We start from the raw sequence: 21628 nt of genomic DNA, 5'->3' as shown, positions 1-21628 counted from the left end.
TGTCTCCTGTTTATGCGACTTCGACTTGCGTGCTTGCCTAATAACGTCCTTTACGCGTAACAGCGTTTGTGGGATTCGTTACAGGCCATCCCGAGCGTCGCTTATTTTGTGGCGATCATTCGGGTTTGCGGAACACGTGTTTTGATATAACTCTTTGGTAAATTAGTCTATGAATGTTTGGGCAGTTTTTAAGGTCGTTGGTTTTCTAGGATAGTTTGTCACACACAATCACATATTTCGCTACACATAACTACATTACAAACATGGATTTGAAAATTAAATATGCCATGTAGTTTATGATAGGCTTCTATGGGTAGTTTATTTGCGCCTGGCTTGGTACCGCTTCTATCGTAGATCCAACACATGCCCCGGTCGAGGTAGTGTCTTCAACAGACGAATTTCGCTCAAGAGGCCAACCCGCAAGTGCAAGCCAAGGGGGCATGCAGGCGAGAGGGACCTAATGGGCGAGCGATTGGGTTCGGGATAGGTGTACTACCTGCACAAGTACCGAGTGGGAAACATGCGCGGCGTATGCACCCCCTATTGGCGAAAAAAGGTATCCTTAGTCCCAATTCCCGAGGGAGCCGAGATTCGTTATGATGTTCTGCCCGTTCACATTAATATGCTGATTGTCAGGTCGTCCCAACTTGATGGGGAAATAAACGCGGGGTAGGATCGTTTCACCCTTCGGCTATTTTGATTACCTACAAGAACGAGTATTTCCTTCACTATCCCCAGCGGAGTCGCCACTGTGAGGGGGTCGAAAAAGCGCGAGGCTAATGCGTGACCTTGTCCCTCGTGGGTGTGACGATTCTTTTTATTCAATCAAGTGTAATTGGATTTCCTGTTAGTATACACCCAATTGACTAGTAATATAGGAGTCGCCATTCAGTTTTTAATGACAATGAGAAAAACTGACAAAACCCGGTTATCGTGACATAAAGGGAGTGCAATTATGTTTGACCACGACGGCCGTAGGTTCCCTTGTGATCCCTGGTGTGGGGATCTCTCAACATACACCCGCAAGGTAGAGATTGAGGGTTCGGGGGATTGTCGATAACTCCAGAGGCAGGATATCCTTACTAGCTCAGCATAAATAATTGAAGGGACACGCGTTAACTATTAAACTAATCTGAGTTGATTTTAGCAATATGCAACATATAATACTAATTCGATCGTGATTATCTGTTTTAAGTAGCATTAAGGGACCTAGCATGATAATTCGATTTCCCAAAAATATTATATTTGTTAGGCGTGATAAAACAATCAGATTAGGTTAGTTTAACAGTTCATAAAAAGGGCGAGGAAAGCAGTTAAATCATCGAAAAGGGACACATTACGACGCACCCTTGAGAGGTGCGTCACGGTTCTCAAAAAACTAACCACTTTGACTTTGCTATTTCTCCTTTTTATTTAACGAATCTCAATTATGGGACAGGATACGTTCTGTTCGATTTATGGATCGATTGCGACAGAACGCGTGAACAGTTTCGCAGCGAGAGGCTTAGGCTAAGGGTTGGAGTCAATACTCAGAATATAATTATGTGTTGTTGTGTGTTTCACGTCGAAACTAGGGGCCTATGTATAGGGAAGAGTTTGTGGAAAGATGGAATTGCAGAGTTCTAATCCACAAAGAATTAGGAAAAGAGACGTACCCAGGTATTTTCAGCGCCCAGGCCTGGGCGCCGAAATCTTCGGCGCCCAGAGCCAGGCGTTGAAAATAGGGTCTGGGCAGTTTTGTTTAGTCAGATTCGGATTCCTAAAATCCGTAGAGTTTGAGATTAATTCGAGTCTTTTAGCGCGTATCAATTTTATGACGGAATGCGTCTGGGCCCGTTACGAACTCTAGGCTCGTTAGGATTTTAATTAATACGTAACTCTTATTTCTGAATCATATTAGGAATAGGATTCTCGCAGTTTTCTATCTCATTTAGGATTTATGTTGGAATGCAACACCTAATTCTGACAGGTTTCTATCTTTTATGATTTGCCACTTTTAGAAACTACCTTTTACGGAAGTTACTATTTTTAGCAGGTTTCCATAAATAGCAGGTTAGGGGTGAAATGAAATGGGGAATCGAGATTTGTTTATTTTATAGGAGACGCGTTGTCAAGTGGAGTTTTTATGCTTTCATCATCGAACCTTTCCCTTGCGGGAATGGGGACAAAAGTAGGTGTCTACAACAAGGTGGAGAGAGAGCACGTGGGATACGCAGCAGAGAGCTGCACAGCAACCAGAGTGGTTCGCAACACCATCTCCAACACCGCAAGCTCTCCAAAGTGGAGCAAGTGATCCCACTCGGATCCGAAGCTCGGTCCATAGCAGACTGCGACCTTCGGTTCATGACAGGCTGGGTAGCCCCCGTAGATCCAGTAGACAACCCGAGGGCAGTGGCCAGTCGAGAAGGAGAAGGAGAAGTGACCGAACTCCTAGCCCCCTACACGCCCCCGAGCAGTCCCTTGGAGGAAACTCGAGAAGCGAAGGTATCAGGGCGAGGCTAGGAAAGAGAATCATGACTCCAACATCTTCTCCATTCTCGGATGATATTGTCATGGAGACAATTCCCAAAGTGAGACTACCAGCGCACCTGACGTACAGCGGAGTCACGGATCCGAGGGATCATGTCATCTCTTACGAACAGCAGATGTTTCTGAATCCCTACTCCGAAGCCTGCTGGTGCAAATACTTCCCAACCACGCTGACAGGAGTTGCTGGAGAATGGTTCAGATCGCCGCCGAAGGGATCAATCAAAAGTTGGAAGAAGCTGAAGAAGAGGTTTTGTGTACAGTTCGTGAGCAACAATCGCCCAGAACGAACCACTGCCGAGCTAACCTCTATACAGCAAGAAAGAGACGAGAGCCTGCGAGACTTCATGGCCAGATTCATGAAGGAATCCACCAACATTCCGAACCTGCAGCCAGATGTAGCAATCTTCGCCTTGAAGCACGCGCTACGGGAGGGGAAATTCCGAGACAAACTGACAATGAAAAACCCCTCCAAAATAGCGGACGTGCTCCAAATGGCAGATGCATTCATCAGAACCGAAGAGTTCAACAAGGCAGCAGCAAGGCTAAGAGGTTCCTCAGATCCGAAAGATAACAGAACAAATCAGAGTAAGCCCGAGGGCAACTCAAGAAAGGGGAAAGAGAAGGTGGGTGCGAGAGAAGCGAGTCCCAGGAGAGAAGGGAAGAAGGGTGAATTTCAACCCAAGTACACCAACTACACCCCACTCACCATACCCCGAGGAGAAATCTTCAACCTCCACAAGGACGATGAAAAGTGGAAGCTTCCAGACAAGCTCAGATCAAACCCCCGCCACCGCAACAAGAACAAGTGGTGTGAATTCCACGATGACTTCGGCCATACCACTGAGGAGTGTAACTCGTTGAAGGATAACATTGAAGACCTCATCCGACGAGGCTACCTCAAGGGTTACCTACTCGACCATAGGGTCAACTTCAGCAACGTAGGGGAGAATCAGCCCACTCCCACCGAGTCAACTTCAGCAACGTAGGGGAGAATCAGCCCACTCCCCCGAACATGACTTTCACCGCTGATGATTGCCTCGGGACACAGTACAAACATGACGACCCGTTGGTGATCGAAATGGATCTCAACAACCACAACGTCCACAGAGTACTAGTCGATAGAGGGAGCGCTGTCAACATCATCTTCAGGAACTGTTTTGAACAGCTCATCCTCGAAGAGGGAGAAGAGTCACTGACCAAGGTCAGTTACCCATTGATCGGATTCAACGGATCCGCAGCTATTCCCCGAGGAAAGATCACCCTACCCGTTACAATCGGCCAAGGCCTGGCGGCAAGAAACGTCCGAGAGGAATTCTTGGTGATGGACTGCGACTCAGTGTATAACGTCATCATGGGACGAACCATGATCCACAAGATACAAGCAGTTCCATCCACATACCATCAGATGATGATGTATGTCTCGGATGCTGGCTTCGCCGAGCGGATAAAGGGCGATCAAGAGGTGGCAAGGTCAACCTGCCACACGGCCATCCGAAAGCCGAAACTAGGAGACAGTCCCGAGGACGAAGATGAGAAGAGTTCTCCCCCAGGTGGAGAAAAAGATGCCAAGAGGAGAAAGGCAGGACCGAGCAACCTGGTAAAGCCGCAGAAGTTGATGCTCGACCAGAGATTTTCTCCCGAATCAGACCAAGAGATGGAAGATATTTCCCTAGAGGACGAGTCAGACAGAAGTGTCCGAATAGGCAAAGGCCTTGGCTCGGGACTTCGAAAAGAGTTGATCCAGCTGCTGAGGGATCACAAAGACATCTTCGCATGGTCGGCAGCTGATATGCCAGGGATAGATCCGAAGATGATATGTCACAAGCTGGATGTCAGTCCCGAGGCTCGGCCGATCAAACAGAAGAAAAGGAACTACTCCTCGGAGAAAAACAGAGCTATCGCCGAAGAGGTGAAGAAATTGCAAGAGGCAGGCTTCATCGAGCCATGCATGTACCCCAAATGGTTGGCCAATGTGGTCATGGTCAAGAAAGCGAATGGCTCATGGCGCATGTGTGTGGACTTCACAGATCTGAATCGAGCCTGCCCAAAAGATTGCTATCCCCTCCCGAGGATAGATCAGCTGGTGGTCTCTACCAGTGGCCACACATTGCTGAGCTTCATGGACACCTTTTCAGGGTACCATCAAGTATTCATGCACTCCGACGATAGAGCGAAAACCGCCTTCATCACGAGCGGGGGAGTGTTCAACTACAGAATGATGCCCTTCGGATTGAAAAATGCCGGAGCCACCTACCAAAGACTAGTTGATCACGTCTTCGCCGATCAAAAGGGGAGGAACGTCGAGGTTTATGTGGACGATTCCATTGTGAAAAGCGTGAAAGAAGAAGATCACATCAAAGACCTGGCCGAAACCTTCGCCAACCTGAGGAAATACAACATGAAACTGAACCCGAAGAAGTGTGTCTTCGGGGTGAAGTCAGGGAAGTTCCTCGGATTCATGGTAAGTGAAAGAGGAATAGACGCGAACCCGGACAAGGTCCAGGCTGCGCTAGATCTACCCGAACCGAAGACAAAAAGAGACGTGCAAAGACTAACGGGCAGGTTGGCCGCACTGTCAAGATTTATATCGAAAGCTTCGGATAAAGGGGCACCCTTCTTCAAAGCTCTCAAACCCAAAACCCTCCCCGGAGGAGAAGCAGAACTCATAAAAAAGAAAGGCGTCTCGAGGAAAGTGGACCCCGAGCTGACATGGGAACAAGAGCAAAAAGATGCATTCCAACAGCTCAGGGCTCACCTAGCTCAACTGCCGACGTTAGCCAGGCCCAAAGAGGGGGAAGCTCTATACTTATACGTCGCAGTCAGCCCCGGGACCGTGAGCGCAGTACTCCTCCGAGAGGAAGAAAAGAAGCAACAGCCAATCTACTTTACCAGTCGAACCCTGACAAATGCCGAAACTCGGTATCCACTCATTGAGAAAGTAGCATACGCAGTGGTGGTAGCAGCTCGGAAACTAAGGCCCTATTTTGAATCCCATCAAATAGTGGTACTAACTGACCAGCCACTGGAGAAAGTGCTAGACAAGATAGAAAGGTCGGGAAGATTGGCTGCTTGGGCTTTCGAGCTGTCTGAATTCGGAATCAAGTATCAGCCGAGGACGGCCATCAAAGCACAGGCGCTCGCAGACTTCTTGGCCGAATGCTCATATCAAGAGGTGCTAGATGACACCAAGAGAACATGGGAGGTCTACACTGACGGATCTTCCACAGTGAACGGCTCGGGAGCCGGAGTAGTACTGATACCCCCAGTGGGAAAGAGCATAGAGTACGCCCTGAAGTTCGGTTTCAAAGCAACCAACAATGAGGCCAAATACGAGGCAGCAATCGCAGGAATAGAGCTGTGCTTATCTCTTGAGGCCGAACATGTTTGTCTCAAGACTGATTCTCAGCTCGTAGCCAACCAGATCCGAGGGGAGTACGAGGCCAAATAGCCAAGCATGACAGCCTACCTAGCAAAAATCAAATCCTTAACGTCAAAGTTAAGATCCTTCGAAGTCATACTCATTCCCCGAGGTCAAAACGCACAGGCGGATGCGCTGTCCAAACTTGCAAGCTCAACGCTCTCTGACCTAAACAGGTCAGTCCATGTGGAAGTACACCAAGAAAGGAGCATCGACATGCCACCCCCTACAGTTTGCAATGTACGTCCCGAGCCAAGTTGGATGGACGCAGTCATTGCATAGAAAGAGAGGGGAGAACTTCCCGAAGACAAGCTGCAAGCAAGGAAGCTGAAAAGGTTCAACCGGTGGTTCATCATTGACGCCAACGGAGAGCTCATGAGAAAGTCATTCTCAGCCTCACTGCTGAAATGTGTAGGCCCAACCGATGCCGATTATATCATAAGGGAAATCCACCTCGGCATATGTGGAAATCACATCGGAGGAAGGGCATTGGCACACAAGGCACTAAGGGCCGGATTTTGGTGGCCCACCATGGTTTCCGAAGCAAAGGCGCTGACAAGAAAATGCGAGAAATGCCAAAAGTTCGCACCTGCAATCCACCAGCCAGCCCAAACCCTTCAAGCAACACTCTACCCCCTACCATTCGCGCAATGGGGTTTGGATATCATTGGTCCATTCCCTTCGGCTGTGAATCAGAAGAAGTGGCTGATTGTGGGGGTCGACTACTTCAGTAAGTGGATTGAGGCCGAAGCAGTCTCCTCCATCACAGAGCAGCAGGCCCGCAAGTTCATTTGGCAAAACGTCATCACAAGGTTCGGAATACCGAGGCTATTGGTCTTTGATCATGGGAAGCAATTTGACAACACACCACTGCAAAGATGGTGCAAACAGTTCGGTATCCACCTCGCCTACTCAGCAGTGTGCCACCCTCAGAGCAACGGCCAAGCCGAAGCCGCAAACAAGCTCATCCTTAATGCACTCAAGAAGAGAGTCGAGGACGAAAAAAGCAAATGGCTAGAAGAGCTCCCAGGAACACTTTGGTCCCTTCGGACCACCGAGAAGGAAGCCACAGGACAAACACCCTTCCACCTGGTCTACGGTTCCGAGGCTGTCATCCCTGTAGAGATCGGAACAGAAAGCTTAAGGGTCCAGGCATACAACAGGTATGATGGAGTCCATGGTCAAAGCAACGACCAACTTATGTCCGAATCATTGGATCTACTAGATGAAGCTCGGGACGAGGCCAGAACTCTGAACGCAGCATATCAGCAAAGAGTCAGCAAGCACTACAACCGAAGAGTCAATGCCAGGCCTCTAAAGGTCGGTGACCTAGTGCTTAGAAACGCCGCTGCAGTTCAGAAGGGAAGGATCCATGGGAAACTCTCGGCAACATGGGAAGGACCATACATCATCCACTCTGAAAAGAGGACTGGCACCTTTATGCTTAAACAGTTAGATGGAACAATCTTGAAGAACCATTGGAATGCCGATGTTCTCAAGAAATATTTTGTATGATCTAACTTCCTTGGTTTTGTAATCCAAGTAAGTCGTTTAATGAAAAGAGGAGAGCCACTGGCACCATGTGTTTCATTAAACATATCCTTATGTCTTTTCTTTTCTACCACTATGCATGCAACTTCGGATCTGATCAATCCGAAGCTAAAATCAACCCGAAGTAGCCATTCCTTGGGTTCCAAAGGCCCAAGAAATAGCTAACTCAAAAACGACCCGCAAGGTACCGTCCAGAATCTTCGGATTCGCGGTACCCAGGGACACTTCGTTCGCAACAAAGTCTCTCGAATACAGTTATAGCAAGTACGGCTCAAATCCACGGATTCCCGAAGCTAATAACTAAGAGGACTTGCGATTTCTTGCCCAGGTTTCCGAACCACAAGAACTCGGAAGAACGGAAGTAGACACTGGAAGAGCTCAAAAGTAGAGTCTATACATGTCTACAAACGACAAAGAGATCAAAAGAAGACTCTTAACAGATCTACGGATCTGGAGAGCTCAAAAGAAGACTCTAATGTCAAATTCCAAAGAGCTCAAAAGCAGACTCTCAACAGATCCGCAGATCTGGAGAGCTCAAAAGCAGACTCTAAATGTCAAACTCCAATAGAGCTCAAAAGAGGACTCAACAGATCCACGGATCTGATGAGCTCAAAAGCAGACTTTGAACAAAGGTTCGGACCCTGATTCAGCAAGGCCATGATTAAGTCAACAAAAGAAGGAGCCTCTTAACAGATCCACAGATCTGAGGAACTCGGAAAGACTAAAAGAGATCCGAGGACGCAAACGGAATCCAGGGATCCCAAAATAAGTTAAATACTTCGGAAGTGCAAAAGAGATAAAACGAAACAGTGAAGTCATTTTTATTCAACGTTTGGGGAGCAAATATGATTACACCAACTAAAGCTCAGATCAAACCGAGGAATCCTCAAAAAATTGAAAGAAAAATGACTTAAAGCTAAAATCGGCAGCCATCAACAGACAAAACGTCGGCCTACCGAAGTACTAAGAAAGCAAAAAAATGAAATTATTGAAGTACAACGCAGTGCCGAGGCAAAAGGGGGGAAAATCAAGCGCAAGTTTGGGGGTCCTCAACTGGAACCAACCGACTCTAAGGAAGACGACTGCCCAAGTCCCTAGGGGACGTCACCATCACGCCCCTGAGGAACGGCTTGCGAAGAAGTACCAACAGTGGTGTCCTCTTCTGAGGCGACCTTCCGAGCCTGCTGTCCCTTAGCAGCTCCTTCGCGCTCCCTGGCCGCTGAAGGAAATAATGCCCTTGGTCCAATTATGCATTCTATGTTAAGTCTAATAAATGCGGTTCAGTATTAATTAACAAGTTAATAATTCAGTGAGATCAAGTGAGCTGAATGCCTAGCTAGAGGTCGCTTCAGTTCAAGTGGAATTAATAATATTAATCCACAGCTTACTCTTGACTGAACCCGTAGGGTCACACAAATAGTACGTAAACGGATCAAGTATTTAATGGCATTAGATACTCCATCTATGGATATTCGGAATCGACGGATCTTGGTTTCAGTGGGAGCTGAGATCGTCACAGGCAAGAAATGAATACTCCGGAAACGATGATATTGCCGGAAACGGAAATATGGATCGTATCGGAAATATAAATATTATCCAAGTCGTAGATGTTGCCGGAAACGGAAACATGGTACGTATCGGAAAATATTGTCGGAAATGGAAATATTACCAGAATCGGAAATATTGCCGGAAACGGAAATATTGTCAGAATCGGAAATATTATCGGAATCCGAAAATAATTCCAGAAACGGAAATATTAAATATTTGTTCGAAACGGAAATTGATTCCGGAATCGGAAATATTAAATATTGTTCGTATCGGAAATGAATTCCGGAACCGGGAATTTAATCGGAAGCGTATCGTACGAATTAGCATCGGACGAGGCCTGCCGGACGAAGGCCCAGCACCAAGTCGGGCCATCGCCCAGCAAGCCAAATGCGCGCCACAAGCCCAGCCAAGGCAGCGCCCAGGCCTACCGCAAGGCAGGCCCAGCGCGCGCCAAGGCCACGGCTGCGTGGGCCTCGCTGCGTGGGCTGCTGCTCGCACGCACGCGCATGGGCGGCCCTTGTGGCTGCCGTGTGTGTGTGAGTTTGTGTTCATGCATGATTCCTAAAACTATTAGAATTAGTATATGATTAAATTCCTATTCCTAAAAGGATAAATTAATTAATTAGAGTTCTTATAGGATTTTAAGTTTAATTAATTCGTATCCTACTAGGATTCCAATTCCCTTTCCATAACTCTATAAATACGTGCCTAGGGTCACATATTTTCAGAGATTAATTCAAGTATTCAAAGTGAGTTTTAAGAGAAAAATTCAGCCATATTCCTTGCTCAATAGTGCCGAAAATTCTAGTACCTTAAGGGCGATTCTAGTTGGTCAATCTTAAGGCGGATCCGGACGTGCTGTGGACTATCTACGGAGGGACGACACTTGGAGTCCTAAAGACTTGTTCTTGTTCGGTTCGGGCGCAGCTAGGGAAGGCACGCAACAAAGAGTATGCATCTAAATTATGCTATATGATTATGTGTAAATAATATGTATTCCTGGCTTAATGGTTGTTTCCGCATGATTTATGTATTATCATATGTATCATAACCTAACAGCCGCATCATCCCTATCAGCCTGGCACTCCTCCTGGTTGTCCTCAGCTTTGAGCCATTTAGGCACATGCTCGGCCCACTTAAAGGCAGGCATGTTCTTGGCAAACATCCTGCGGGCGCCGAGGATACCCTCCCAGTACATATCCTGGCACTGCTCGAGGCTATACATCCGAGCCTTCTGCTGCTCGAGGTCACGAACCTGTTCCTTTAGACGCTTAATGTCATCCTCAAGAACAGGAATCCGGTCAACCTCGGCCTGAAGCTTCATATTGCTCTCCCGAAGGTCGACAATCGTGGTGTCTTTACCTTGGAGCTTGGCCTCCAGGTCAACCTTCTCAGCAGTGTGCCTCTTCTTCTTCGCCTCGTATTTTTCGGCATCCTCTCCCGCGTGGAAAGCAAGAATGCCGACCTCCTTCCCAATCCGAGCCAAGGCATCCCCTCCTTCCTTGGTAACTCAGCAACTTCCTCCCTTGCCTTAGCAAGCTCGGAAACGATCAAGCTGAAGTTTCTGTCAATGTTGGGGATGTCCCGAGCATAGATTGCCTCAAACTTTTGGAGCCTCCTCTCATCATGAGACTGGCAAGCAGCAGACAGAGAGCTCCAATAGGCAACCTAAAAAATAAAAAAAAATGGGAGGCGAGCTTAGCTAACAAAAGAAGAAAGGGAGATACGACCAAAACAAAACATGTACACATTACCTCGTTAAGATGGTACTGAGCCATCTTGGTAGGGTGGTTCACCACCTCCCCAGGAACGCGGAACTGAGGGATCCCACGAAGCAAATTCTCATGGGCAGCTTCAGGACCGACCAAAGAGCCCACATGAGACAAAGGATCCTCACCCAGCACGGCAGGACGAGCATAGCGAGCCATGGTCTCCCGAACCTCCAACGGAATCCTCTTCAAAGGAACGTTCGCGCAGGGGTCACCATGGATCAACCCTTCCAGCACGGAGGTAGAAGTTGAGCCTAGGGTCTCACGAACCCTCTTAAATCCACGACCCTCAGAAGCTCCACCTTCAGCGAGCTGGAAAGACGAAGGTTGCTCAGCACCTTCAGCAGCCGAGGTCAAATTCTCAGCAGCCTCCGTATCAGAGATCTCCACCACCACCTTCGGTGGAGTCTCGGGATCCCCCTCCATGTCGCCAACGGCGAACTCATTCGTTGCGGGGTCCTCGGCGGCGAACGTAGGGATATCAGCCTCAGCTTTCTCCACCTCATGGGTGATATCCTCAACGAACACTTCCGTTGGAGTCAAAGGCTTCAACGGAGAAGGAACATCGGCCTCCTGAGCCAAAGGTTGGTCGACAAGCTCGTTTGACACCAGCACCGCGACGCTCTTCAACTTCTGGCCGGGTTTCGGGATAAAGCGGCGCAAGTGCGGCGGAGGCCCCATCTCCTTCTGCTGACGAGCAAGGTAGAGTTTTCCTGCTTCAGCAAGGCTCGGATCCTCAGCAACAACCTGATGAATCCTCTCCTCAGTCAGAAAAGGTCGACGACCCAAGAACTCAAGAACCTCGGGTGAAAGGGTTACCTCGGTCGAAGACGAAGACTTCTTCTTCTTCTTCTTCGGAGACCTCTCCTTAGCAATCGACTTCCCCTTCCGAGAAGTTTCATCCTCCGAGAACTTCCGCTTCTACAACCTCCGCGACTCCTGGAAGACGCGGGAAAATAAGGATACAAGTACAAACCTTCAGAAAACAGGAGGAAATAAAGTACACCTACCTCGGGAATAGCGAAAGAGGGAGGAGATGAAGCAGACGAGGTAACCGGTACAGCAACCGTCACTTCAGGACCCTATACAAAAACAAAATAAGATGAGCCCCACATCAGAAAACGCTTAGCACTTCGCATCCGAACAAGCAGAACAAGGAGGTTACCGGATCAGAAGTAGTTACTAGTTCAGGCAGAACACTCTGTCTGGGAACCGCTTCTCCAGGGTTATCAGCAGACCAAGGATCAGCTCGGATATCGTCGATATGAGCCAAAGCGTGGGCGGAGAACCGATGATTCTCTAGCCTCGGCTGCCGAGGGTTGGAAGACTTAAAATCGTAAGGAGGACAGCTTTCAAGAATCCTGCTACCCTCCAATTTATACCCCAACACCTCAGGGTCAACAGCAGCCTCACCGAATGCTGCACAAGGAAAAGTAAATAGGTTAGATACAAACAAAGCTAGAGGCAAGCACCTCAGCCGAAGCGCGATCTCAGCACAAGAAAGCTCACCCCTATCATAAATCCTACTGAGACCGGCAGCAGCGAGGAGAGCCTCTTGAGTGATATAGTGGAAATTAGGAAGCCAGTACAAAGGCTCCCTAATCGATTTCGCTCGGAACAACTCAAGCAGAGCAACATGATCCTAATTGCTCGGATCAACAGGGCCAACCCTAGACATCTCCGGATCCACCCTCACAAACCACTTCGGCGGTGCATAGTAGTATGGATGCTTCGGATCGACAGGCACCCGCACTAGGAGCCACTGCTTCTTCCAGTTGTGAACCGAGGAGACATAAGGAAACGCAGTTATATGCTGCGACTCCCCCTTCCGAAGCCTTTTATTGCTGATCGCCCACCAACCGTGCTCCGCGTTTTGGTTCCTCGCCAGCTCGTGCATTTCCTTGAAAACCTCGATAGAGGGAGGGTAACCGAGGAAATCGCACGTCCAGCGGAAAGAGATTATGTGACGCATAGACTTCGGCGTCAGTTGGGCCAAGGAAATGTTGTACTCCTCCAACACGCGAGAAACGAACGGATCCAAGGGAAACCGAAGCCCATAGTCAAAATGGTGGAGGTATACGGCAATAAAACCCGGAGGCGGCCTCGTCACCCGAGCATGCCTCTGAAGCGGAAGCTCACACCAGTAACCCAAGGCATACTGAATTCCGTAAAGATCCTCGGCGAGACGATGGTAACGACCACGGCGAGCGGTTACTAGCCACTCCCCATCAACGGCCGTGCCGTCAGGACCAGCGATCTCGCTCGGATCATCGAAGAGAGCCGCAAGTTTACCTTCAGGGTCCGCTTCCTCCCACCGCCTTGGGAAAAAAGGGCGAATAGGAAAGCGGCCAGTGACACCAGTTCCAGGACTTGGCCCGGCATAAGCTCCACTCCCCGAGAGCTCTTCAGCCTCGGGGGAAGTTTTCGTTGGTCTATCTTCGGAACCACTAGACGAAGACACCACACCAGATTTCTTTTTCCATCTCCCCCCAGCCATGGCAAAACTCCAAAGAAAATAGAGTGCCGAAGTGCTAAGAACTGAAAGACAAAAGAAGAAAATGAGAAATAAATTACCTAGCTCGAAGCGAAAATCGCCGGCGAATTAAAGGGAGCCAAGATCCGAGCTTAATTCTCTACGAATTCACGAAGATCTGAAGAAAACTCACAAAGAAATCGGCGGAATTCTGGGAAAAGTTCGAGAATTTTGGAGAACAAAGTTTTGAATGATCGTTTGGGTCGGGTATTTATAAGCCTTGGCTCGAGAAACCGCCCAACTCCCACTTTGTCCTAAGCCGTTCGATCAACGCCACTCGCACAACATCCATGTGACACCTGCCCCACTGACGCATGGTTCCAACGCCCTTTTTGAAAAAAAAAGAGGGAAAACTTTCCAACTTCTGACACATGAAAACCCGCCCATTTATTCCTAAATGGACCGGGTCTGGGGGGCATATTGTTTGGGCTCCCAATTGACCATCAATTGGGCCACTAAGTCCAAAGCCCAAAGGCTCAATATAGCAACATCAAACCCACATGCACTACAGTCCAAAAGGCTATTCAGCCACCAATCAAGGCCCAAGGCCCACTTGCAATAAATGACCTAAGGGCAATCATTGCACGAACACTATAAATAAGCCTTCATGGCTCACATACCAAGGTACGTCCATTTCACGCCTTAAGACCACTCTTCTAGAGAACTTCTCTCTCTAGAATCCGAGCATCGTTCTTACTTAGGCATCGGAGGGGCTTTCCTCGGAAACACCCCCGAGGCTAGTAACTTGTTTATTTGGCAGGTTGATTTGAACACAACACATTGGGGCTAGCAAGATCTTCAACACACACAAAAAGGGCCTTCATTCGAAGCCCATTGTTTCACCCGCTTCAACACCGGAACAAGTTCTTAGACGTACCTATCAACCAAGAGTAGTTTCTAGACTATTAGCAAAGGCTTTGCTTACCTAAAATATTTTAGAATTGAGTCTAAATACATAATGTGCTTAATTTTTCAATGATTTAAGGGTCTTGGAATCATTTTATTCACACCTACCGGAACACATAACTTGAATAAAATGCTTAATAAATGATAAATTATGCATGTATGCTAGAATTTAAGTTTATTAAGAGAACTATGAATGGTTATTTATTTGTTTATTCTTTTCAATTGTAGTTTTAACTATGGCAAACAACAATCAAAACATCATCATGGGTTCTGAGCTTATGGTCAAGCTGAACCAAAAATTTTCTTGAATGGGAAGCTAAGCTGGTTGTAGTAGTCAGACTCAATGGATTTGAGTATGTACTGTTCAATCCCATGCCAAGCTACTATGCCAGAGACATGACCCCTGAAAGACATGCCGCCTGGGATGCGGATCTCAAGAAGGTTATGAGTCTCATGCTGAACAACATCCCTGATGAATGGGCTAGGAGGTTTGAAGCTTAGAACCTTTTATGCTCATTAAGAACCTGAGAGATATCTGTCGTGGAAACACGGAGGACAGGGACCTAAATGTCTATGAGTTGATTGAATCAATGTCTGGCCCTAAGGTTAGTTCTCATAACAGATGTTTTAGGATGGAGGTCCAAGAAACACATGTTCAGCTCCTTCGCACTAAACAAAGGGTGGGTGTTCCACTAAGGTTCCATGTAGACCTTATGCTTTCATATTTTGATCGCCTAAGTCTGCTAGGAACACCAATAAGTGAAAGGATGGCAGTCTCTACCTTGCTCAATTCACTCCACAATGGGTTTGGTCGCTTTAAGCAACTATACCTGAGTGAACCAAGAGAAGAAACAGTTGCAGATTTTGTTCACCTGGTCAGAAAGGCTGAGATAATACTCGATTGTGAAGCCAAAGATTTACTCAAGGCTAGAGGTAGACCCTTTGTAGACACCTACTTTTGTCCCCATTCCCGAAAGGGAAGGTTCGATGATGAAAGCGTAAATCTCCACTTGACAACGCATCTCCTATAAAATAAACGAATCTCAATTCCCCTTTTTATTTCCCCGAAACCTGCTATTTATGGAAACCTGCTAAAAATAGTAACTGCCGTAAAAGGGTAGCTTCTAAAAATGGCAAGTCATAAAAGATAGAAACCTGTCAGAATTAGGTGTTGCATTCCAACATAAATCCTAAATGAGATAGAAAACTGCGAGAATCCTATTCCTAATATGATTCAGAAATAAGAGTTACGTATTAATTAAAATCCTAACGAGCCTAGAGTTCGTAACGGGCCCAGACGCATTCCGTCATGAAATTGATACGCACTAAAAGACTCGATTAAGTCTCAAACACTACGGATTTCAGGAATCCGAATCTGACTAAGAAAACAGCACAAACATCAATTTCAACGCCCAGCCCTGGGCGCTGAAATTGCATGGGTCCTATTTTCAACGCCTAGAGCTGGGCGCCGAAATCTTTGACGCCCAGAGCTGGGCGCTGAAATTAACTGGGTACGTGTTTTTTCCTAATTCTTTGTGGATTAGAACTCTGCAATTCTATCTTTCCACGAACTCTTCCCTATAAATACTGCCCCAAATTCGACGTGAAAAGAACACACACAACACACAATTATATTCTGAGTATTCACTCCAACCCTTAGCCTAAGCCTCACGCTGCGAAACTGTTCACGCGTTCTGTCGCAATCGATCCATAAATCGAACAGAACGTATCCTGTCCCATAATTTGAGATTCGTTAAATAAAAAGGAGAAATAGCAAAGTCAAAGTGGTTAGTTTTCTGAGAACCGTGACGCACCTCTCAAGGGTGCGTCGTAATGTGTTCTTTTCTATGATTTAATTGCTTTCCTCGCCCTTTTTACGAACTGTTAAACTAACTAAATCTGATTGTTCTACCACGCCTAACAAATATAATATTTTTGGGAAATTGGATTATCATGCTAGGTCCCTTAATGCTATTTAAATCAGATAATCGCGATCGATCTAGTATTATATGTTGCATATTTCTAAAATCAACTCAGATTAGTTTAATAGTCAACGCATGTCCCTTCAATTATTTATGCTGAGCTAGTAAGGATATCCTGCCTCTGGAGTTATCGACGAGCGAAGTACTCCTCTCGGTAGTTACAGTCCCCCGAACCCTCAATCTCTACCTTGCGGGTGTATGTTGAGAGATCCCCACACCAGGGATCACAAGGGAACCTACGACCGTCGTGGTCAAACATAATTGCACTCCCTTTATGTCACGATAACCGGGTTTTGTCAGTTTTTCTCATTGTTGTTAAAAACTGAATGGCGACTCCTATATTACTAGTCAATTGGGTGTATACTCACAGGAAATCCAATTACACTTGATTGAATAAAAGAATCATCACACCCACGAGGGACGAGGTCACGCATTAGCCTCGTGCTTTTTCGACCCCCTCACAGTGGCGACTCCACTGGGGATAGTGAAGGAAATACTCGTGCTTGTAGGTAATCAAAATACGAAGGGTGAAACGATCCTACCCCGCGTTTATTTCCCCATCAAGTTGGGACGACCTGAAAATCAGCATATTAATGTGAACGGGCAGAACAGCATAACGAATCTCGACTCCCTCGGGAGTTGGGACTAAGGATACCTTTTTTCGCCAATAGGGGGGTGCATACGCCGCGCATGTTGCCCACTCGGTACTTGTGCAGATAGTACACCTATCCCGAACCCAATCGCTCGCTCATTAGGTCCCTCTCGCCTGCATGCCCCCTTGGCTTGCACTTGCGGGTTGGCCTCTTGAGCGAAATTCGTCTGTTGAAGACACTACTTCGACCGGGGCATGTGTAACACCCCGACAATTCTCTCTTTTCTAAAAGAACATTTTAATATAAAACGTAGAGAATTATCAAGGCATTATCGCCCGTGTGAAAACGTAACGGCTTATTCAGAATTTTGCAGCGGAAAACATAAAACTAACTGTAGGTTTATAAATAATCATTTTCAGAATAAATCCCAAAAACCAATCAACGAAAAACAAAGTTAATGTTACTAATTCAATAAGTTTTAGAGTCCACTTAAACAAACCAAAACCAACTTAGAAAATCAAATGAACTACAAGCTCTCTAATCCCGATCCCAATGATGCATCATCTTCAAACCTGTAGATGGGCAACGCTTATTGATCCTTAGAGACTGCTCACCAAAGATGGGTCATCACAGGATCAATAAGGCATAGCCATGATCAACACACACAAACAAAGCACGTAATCAGCAAAGCTGAGTACTACATACTAAAGCAATAATAGTAATCCTAACATGATACTATTAAACATAATTAAGGGCAGACAAAGCATGATAATCTGACGACCATACTTAACTAGACTAGGCTAGACTGGACTAGACTTTTATAACAATAATATTATTTTAATTGAAATAGGCAATGGACCGAGTTTTCTAGCTAGACGAGGTACGGGCGCGACTCCGTAACCTCAGTGACCTGCGATATCGAGGAACGTTTGACTGAAAATAGGACGCGGTGATCAATCCGGTCCGAATGAAAGGCCATGGGCTACCACCATGAACCCCAACTCCTGTTTGTCCGTCACTTTAGACGTGCACAGTCTAAAGCTATTGCTACTCAGTTTCACTTTACATGATTTACAAATTGACACCCTGTTATGACTCAACAATCACATAAGGCATACAACTCACGTTTATTTACAACTGTTTTATCTTGGAATTAAGTAAGTGCTCACAAAGGCATCGAACAAGACTCATTCCAATTAACTCCAATCTTTCCTTTAATACTGATCAACCCCTGTATATGGGTATAAGGTTTCAACTTACTAAACAAGGTCCTCCGCCCTCATAAAGTAGTGAAAAGCTAAAAGGGAACAACAATCAACTGATCTGAATTATATACTAAGTAATCTAGTGTTCCCAATCAAACATGTTTGCATCAATCATCCATACTAACATGTTATAATCCTCAAAATGCAATATAAGTTCAATATGTTCATCCAACAGTATTAAACATGCAATTTCAACCTGACTAAGTTCATAACCAACATCAACATAACCAAGTTTATCAACAATTCAACATGGTTTCAACAATTAACACACATTCCAAGCACACAGGTATGTACGTACCTTGTGTAAACAAACTAATAGGCCACTTTAACACTTTCAAAAGTCGCCTAGAGAGAATTCTCCGCCTAAAGCAACCAATAAAGATTCCCAATCAACTTCTAATAACTCACAACAATAACAAAGCATTCTAAATACATCCTAAACATATTTAGAATTTTCCCCAATATCAAAACTTAAACATTTGCTTTCCTAGCATCATAATTATTGAACTAGTGATTGAAATTCGTTGAAAACTTTTTGCAAACATCGTACTTTAAATTTTCAGCAATATAAATTCATTTAAAAGCTTCACCAAGGTCAATCTACGTTCCTAGTATCTCAAAACAACCAATTCAATAATTCATACTCAACCTATCATGATTAATAATCATAAAAGCCTTGAATTTCATACTTTAAACAATAAAAAACCAATATTACAATGTAATTAGATAATCTGAAAATTAATAACTTTATTATAAAATTCATATAATCTTAAATTTATAATTTAAATCACAAAACCCATAACTTTAATTCAAGAAAACATAATTCAAATTAATAAATCATGATTAAGCCCTAACTTAATTTTAATTAATCAAAACTGAAAATTAATTCGTTTTTAATATCAACACCAAATCTGAAAATCATATTCAAACCATAAAGATTATAAATTTAATTCAAGAACATAAATCAAATTATTAAAACATAATTAAACATTAATTAGTTTTAAGGGTTTAGAAATAACCAAAAATGGGAGAGAGGGAGGTGCTGGCCGGCGGGCAGGGCGGCGCGGCAGCAGAGATGGGCGGCGGCACTGGTCGGAGGAGTGCGGCGGACGGTGGTGTCTGCACGGTGGTTGCCGGTGGTGCTGTGCAAGAAAGCAGAACACGGTTAAGGGGCAAAAGGGAAGAGGACGAAGCAAGAGGTGAGAGAATGAGAGATACCGGCAGCTGGGCAGCGGTGTTGAACGCGGTTGGTGGCACGGCTGGCGCTGCACGATGGGCGGTGGTGGTCGCAGCTCGGTGGCGGCTGACTCACGCAACAGAACCACGAGCATTAGGGAGGCGAGAAACGAAAGGGACAACAAATCAAGAAAAGGAAAACCGGAAGGAAGAAGAGATTACCGACAACGAGGACGGTGGTCGCGGCGGCGATAGGTGGTCGGCGGCTGGGCAGCAGCAAGGGAAGCAGCGTGAGGGAGAATTGAAGGAGGGGGTTCTGTTCTCTTTTTCTTTACGTGAAATTGAGGAGGGAAAGGGTTTTGGGGTTTTTGGTTTTTCACGTGAAATAGAAAGAGGATGGAGTAAAGTGTTATGGCTTTTTGTTATTTTGGGCTTCACCCAATTGGGCTAGAGTTAGGATTTAGTTTAGAACTTGAATCAACACCGCTTAGGATTGTTTTTTAAATTCAATCGAACGTGTTTTTGTAATTCTAATTCTTTTCAACGGAAAATTCTAAAATTATTTTTGATTTCATAAATCGTTGAAATATTTAAAATATATAAAAATAAATATTCGTTAATTACATATTTATTTCTAAAATTCGTAAATTCTATTTAAATATAATTAACTATATGTTAAAATACATTAATAAAATTTATAAATTTACGGGGGATTACAGCATGTGTTGGATCTACGATAGAAGCGGTACCAAGACAGGCGCAAATAACTACCCATAGAAGCCTATCATAAACCACATGACATGTTATTATCGCCTCATGATAAATGTTAGTTATGTGTAGCGAAATATGTGATTGTGTGTGACAAGCTATCCTAGAAAAAATAACCAACGACCTTAAAAATTGCCCAAACATTCATAGACTAATTTGCCAAAGAGTTATACCGAAATACGTGTTCCGTAAACCCGAATGATCGCCACAAAAATAAGCGACGCTCGGGATGGCCTGTAACGAATCCCACAAACGCTGCTACGCGTAAAGGACGTTATTAGGCAAGCACGCAAATCGAAGTCGCATAAACAGAAGACAGAAAACGAGAACCAGCCAGGGACGCATTTTCAAGGCCCTTGGCTGGGCGCCAGAATTTCTCACGCCCCTCGCTGGGCGCTGAAGTTGCTGCTTGGCTTTCTGGTCAGGCGCAACAGCCTCGGTGCCCGCGCGAAAGGAAAATACGTAGCGCAAAAAATGTTCATAAAAAGATTTGCTGCGAGGGCGTATGAAAAGGCACTCGATTCTAAAAGCGACTTGTAAAATAAAATAAAATAACTCTTTGTGTCGTTGTTAGGCCTCCTATGACGACAATGTCCGACACCAAAACCGAGCATGCTAATTAAACGACCTTGAATGTCACTTGGGCAAAGTATTCAAAAAATAATGTTCAAATGGAGTCTTCAAGGAAAAATAATGTTCAATAAATCCGAGTCTAGACTAGGTTATGCCGAAGTACAATCTAAATCCTAAGTCTTAGTTGTCTTATCCATAGAATCGGTCCTAATGCTTGGTGTCGTTCTGCAAATAAAAAGGTTAAAACATATTGAGTCTCCCTTCCTAACATTTAAATCAATAAGCACCCGTATGTAATTGTCATCCCTTGCTAAGAGTCTACGGCCTCAATACTCTCTCTCACCCATAAAAAGAATATGTTATGTATTTGCAAAATGGAAACGGTCACATTCTGAAAATCATTCCCCCATAGTCGCATAACCCCCAAAGTGAACCTAAGGTATCAATACCATTGGCAAAGAAAAAAATTAATGGCCTCAAGGCTTATAATCACATTGGGTCACGACTATCATAGTCCTCTCTAGTCACTCGCTCCTTGAAATACTGCTAAGTACGGACTAAAAGATTTTCCATGAATGCAACATGACCAACCATGAAAATACCCAAATCGGCATACCATAAGGCTACCATTGGGGTAAAGCAATACACACTAAGAGAGAAGCCGCACTGATGATTCTAGTCTTGCAAAAATAAAAATTCAATCTCCCCAATTAACTACCTTGCCAACATTAAGCAAAATGGCGCATGACAAATGAACACCGAAGGTTAAAATCTAAAGTGTCAACCAACGAAAGTTATGGTCCAATTAGCCTAAGAGTTGCTTGGTCAAGTATTATAGGCTTACGCCACGTCATTATTTTGAGTTTAGGCCACCTCCTTATATTCCTACACGGGTTATAATCAGAAAGATTAATGAAAGTTTGAGTCTAAATCACAACTTCCAATTAAATCCCGAAAACTGGAATCTGAAAAGAAGCAAAAAAATTATCTTCGATGTAATTCTTTCGTTAAAATTCA

General features: G+C 45.2%; 1 protein-coding gene and 1 long non-coding RNA gene across 2 annotated transcripts; one reads left to right on the top strand and one right to left on the bottom strand.

Moving 5' to 3' along the window:
* Positions 1 to 2513: 2513 nt before the first annotated feature.
* LOC130461545 (uncharacterized) lies at positions 2514 to 3515 on the top strand. Its single transcript, XM_056829688.1, has 2 exons — positions 2514 to 2944; positions 3041 to 3515. The coding sequence occupies exons 1-2, from the start codon at positions 2514 to 2516 to the stop codon at positions 3513 to 3515; spliced, it is 906 nt and encodes a 301-aa protein (XP_056685666.1).
* Positions 3516 to 17173: 13658 nt separating this feature from the next.
* Positions 17174 to 19237, bottom strand: LOC130461951 (uncharacterized). The gene is made up of 3 exons (XR_008922017.1): positions 19114 to 19237; positions 18393 to 18457; positions 17174 to 17435 (listed from the first exon to the last, which is right to left on the bottom strand). It is a non-coding gene; the product is annotated as an uncharacterized lncRNA (long non-coding RNA).
* Positions 19238 to 21628: the final 2391 nt, after the last annotated feature.

Source organism: Spinacia oleracea, chromosome 5 (genome assembly GCF_020520425.1).
Source record: "Spinacia oleracea cultivar Varoflay chromosome 5, BTI_SOV_V1, whole genome shotgun sequence".
NCBI classification, from domain to species: Eukaryota; Viridiplantae; Streptophyta; class Magnoliopsida; order Caryophyllales; family Amaranthaceae; genus Spinacia; species Spinacia oleracea.
Note: the sequence above shows the minus strand (reverse complement) of the source record. Positions and strands in the feature narration are given on the sequence as shown.

What these genes read in the sequence shown, in the direction of transcription:
- LOC130461545 (XM_056829688.1), top strand. Translation starts at nt 2,514, where the DNA reads ATGACTCCAACATCTTCTCCATTCTCGGATGATATTGTCATGGAGACA. An exon ending in GTAGCAATCTTCGCCTTGAA is followed by an intron (nt 2,945 to 3,040) that starts GCACGCGCTACG and finishes TGCATTCATCAG; the next exon opens with AACCGAAGAGTTCAACAAGG.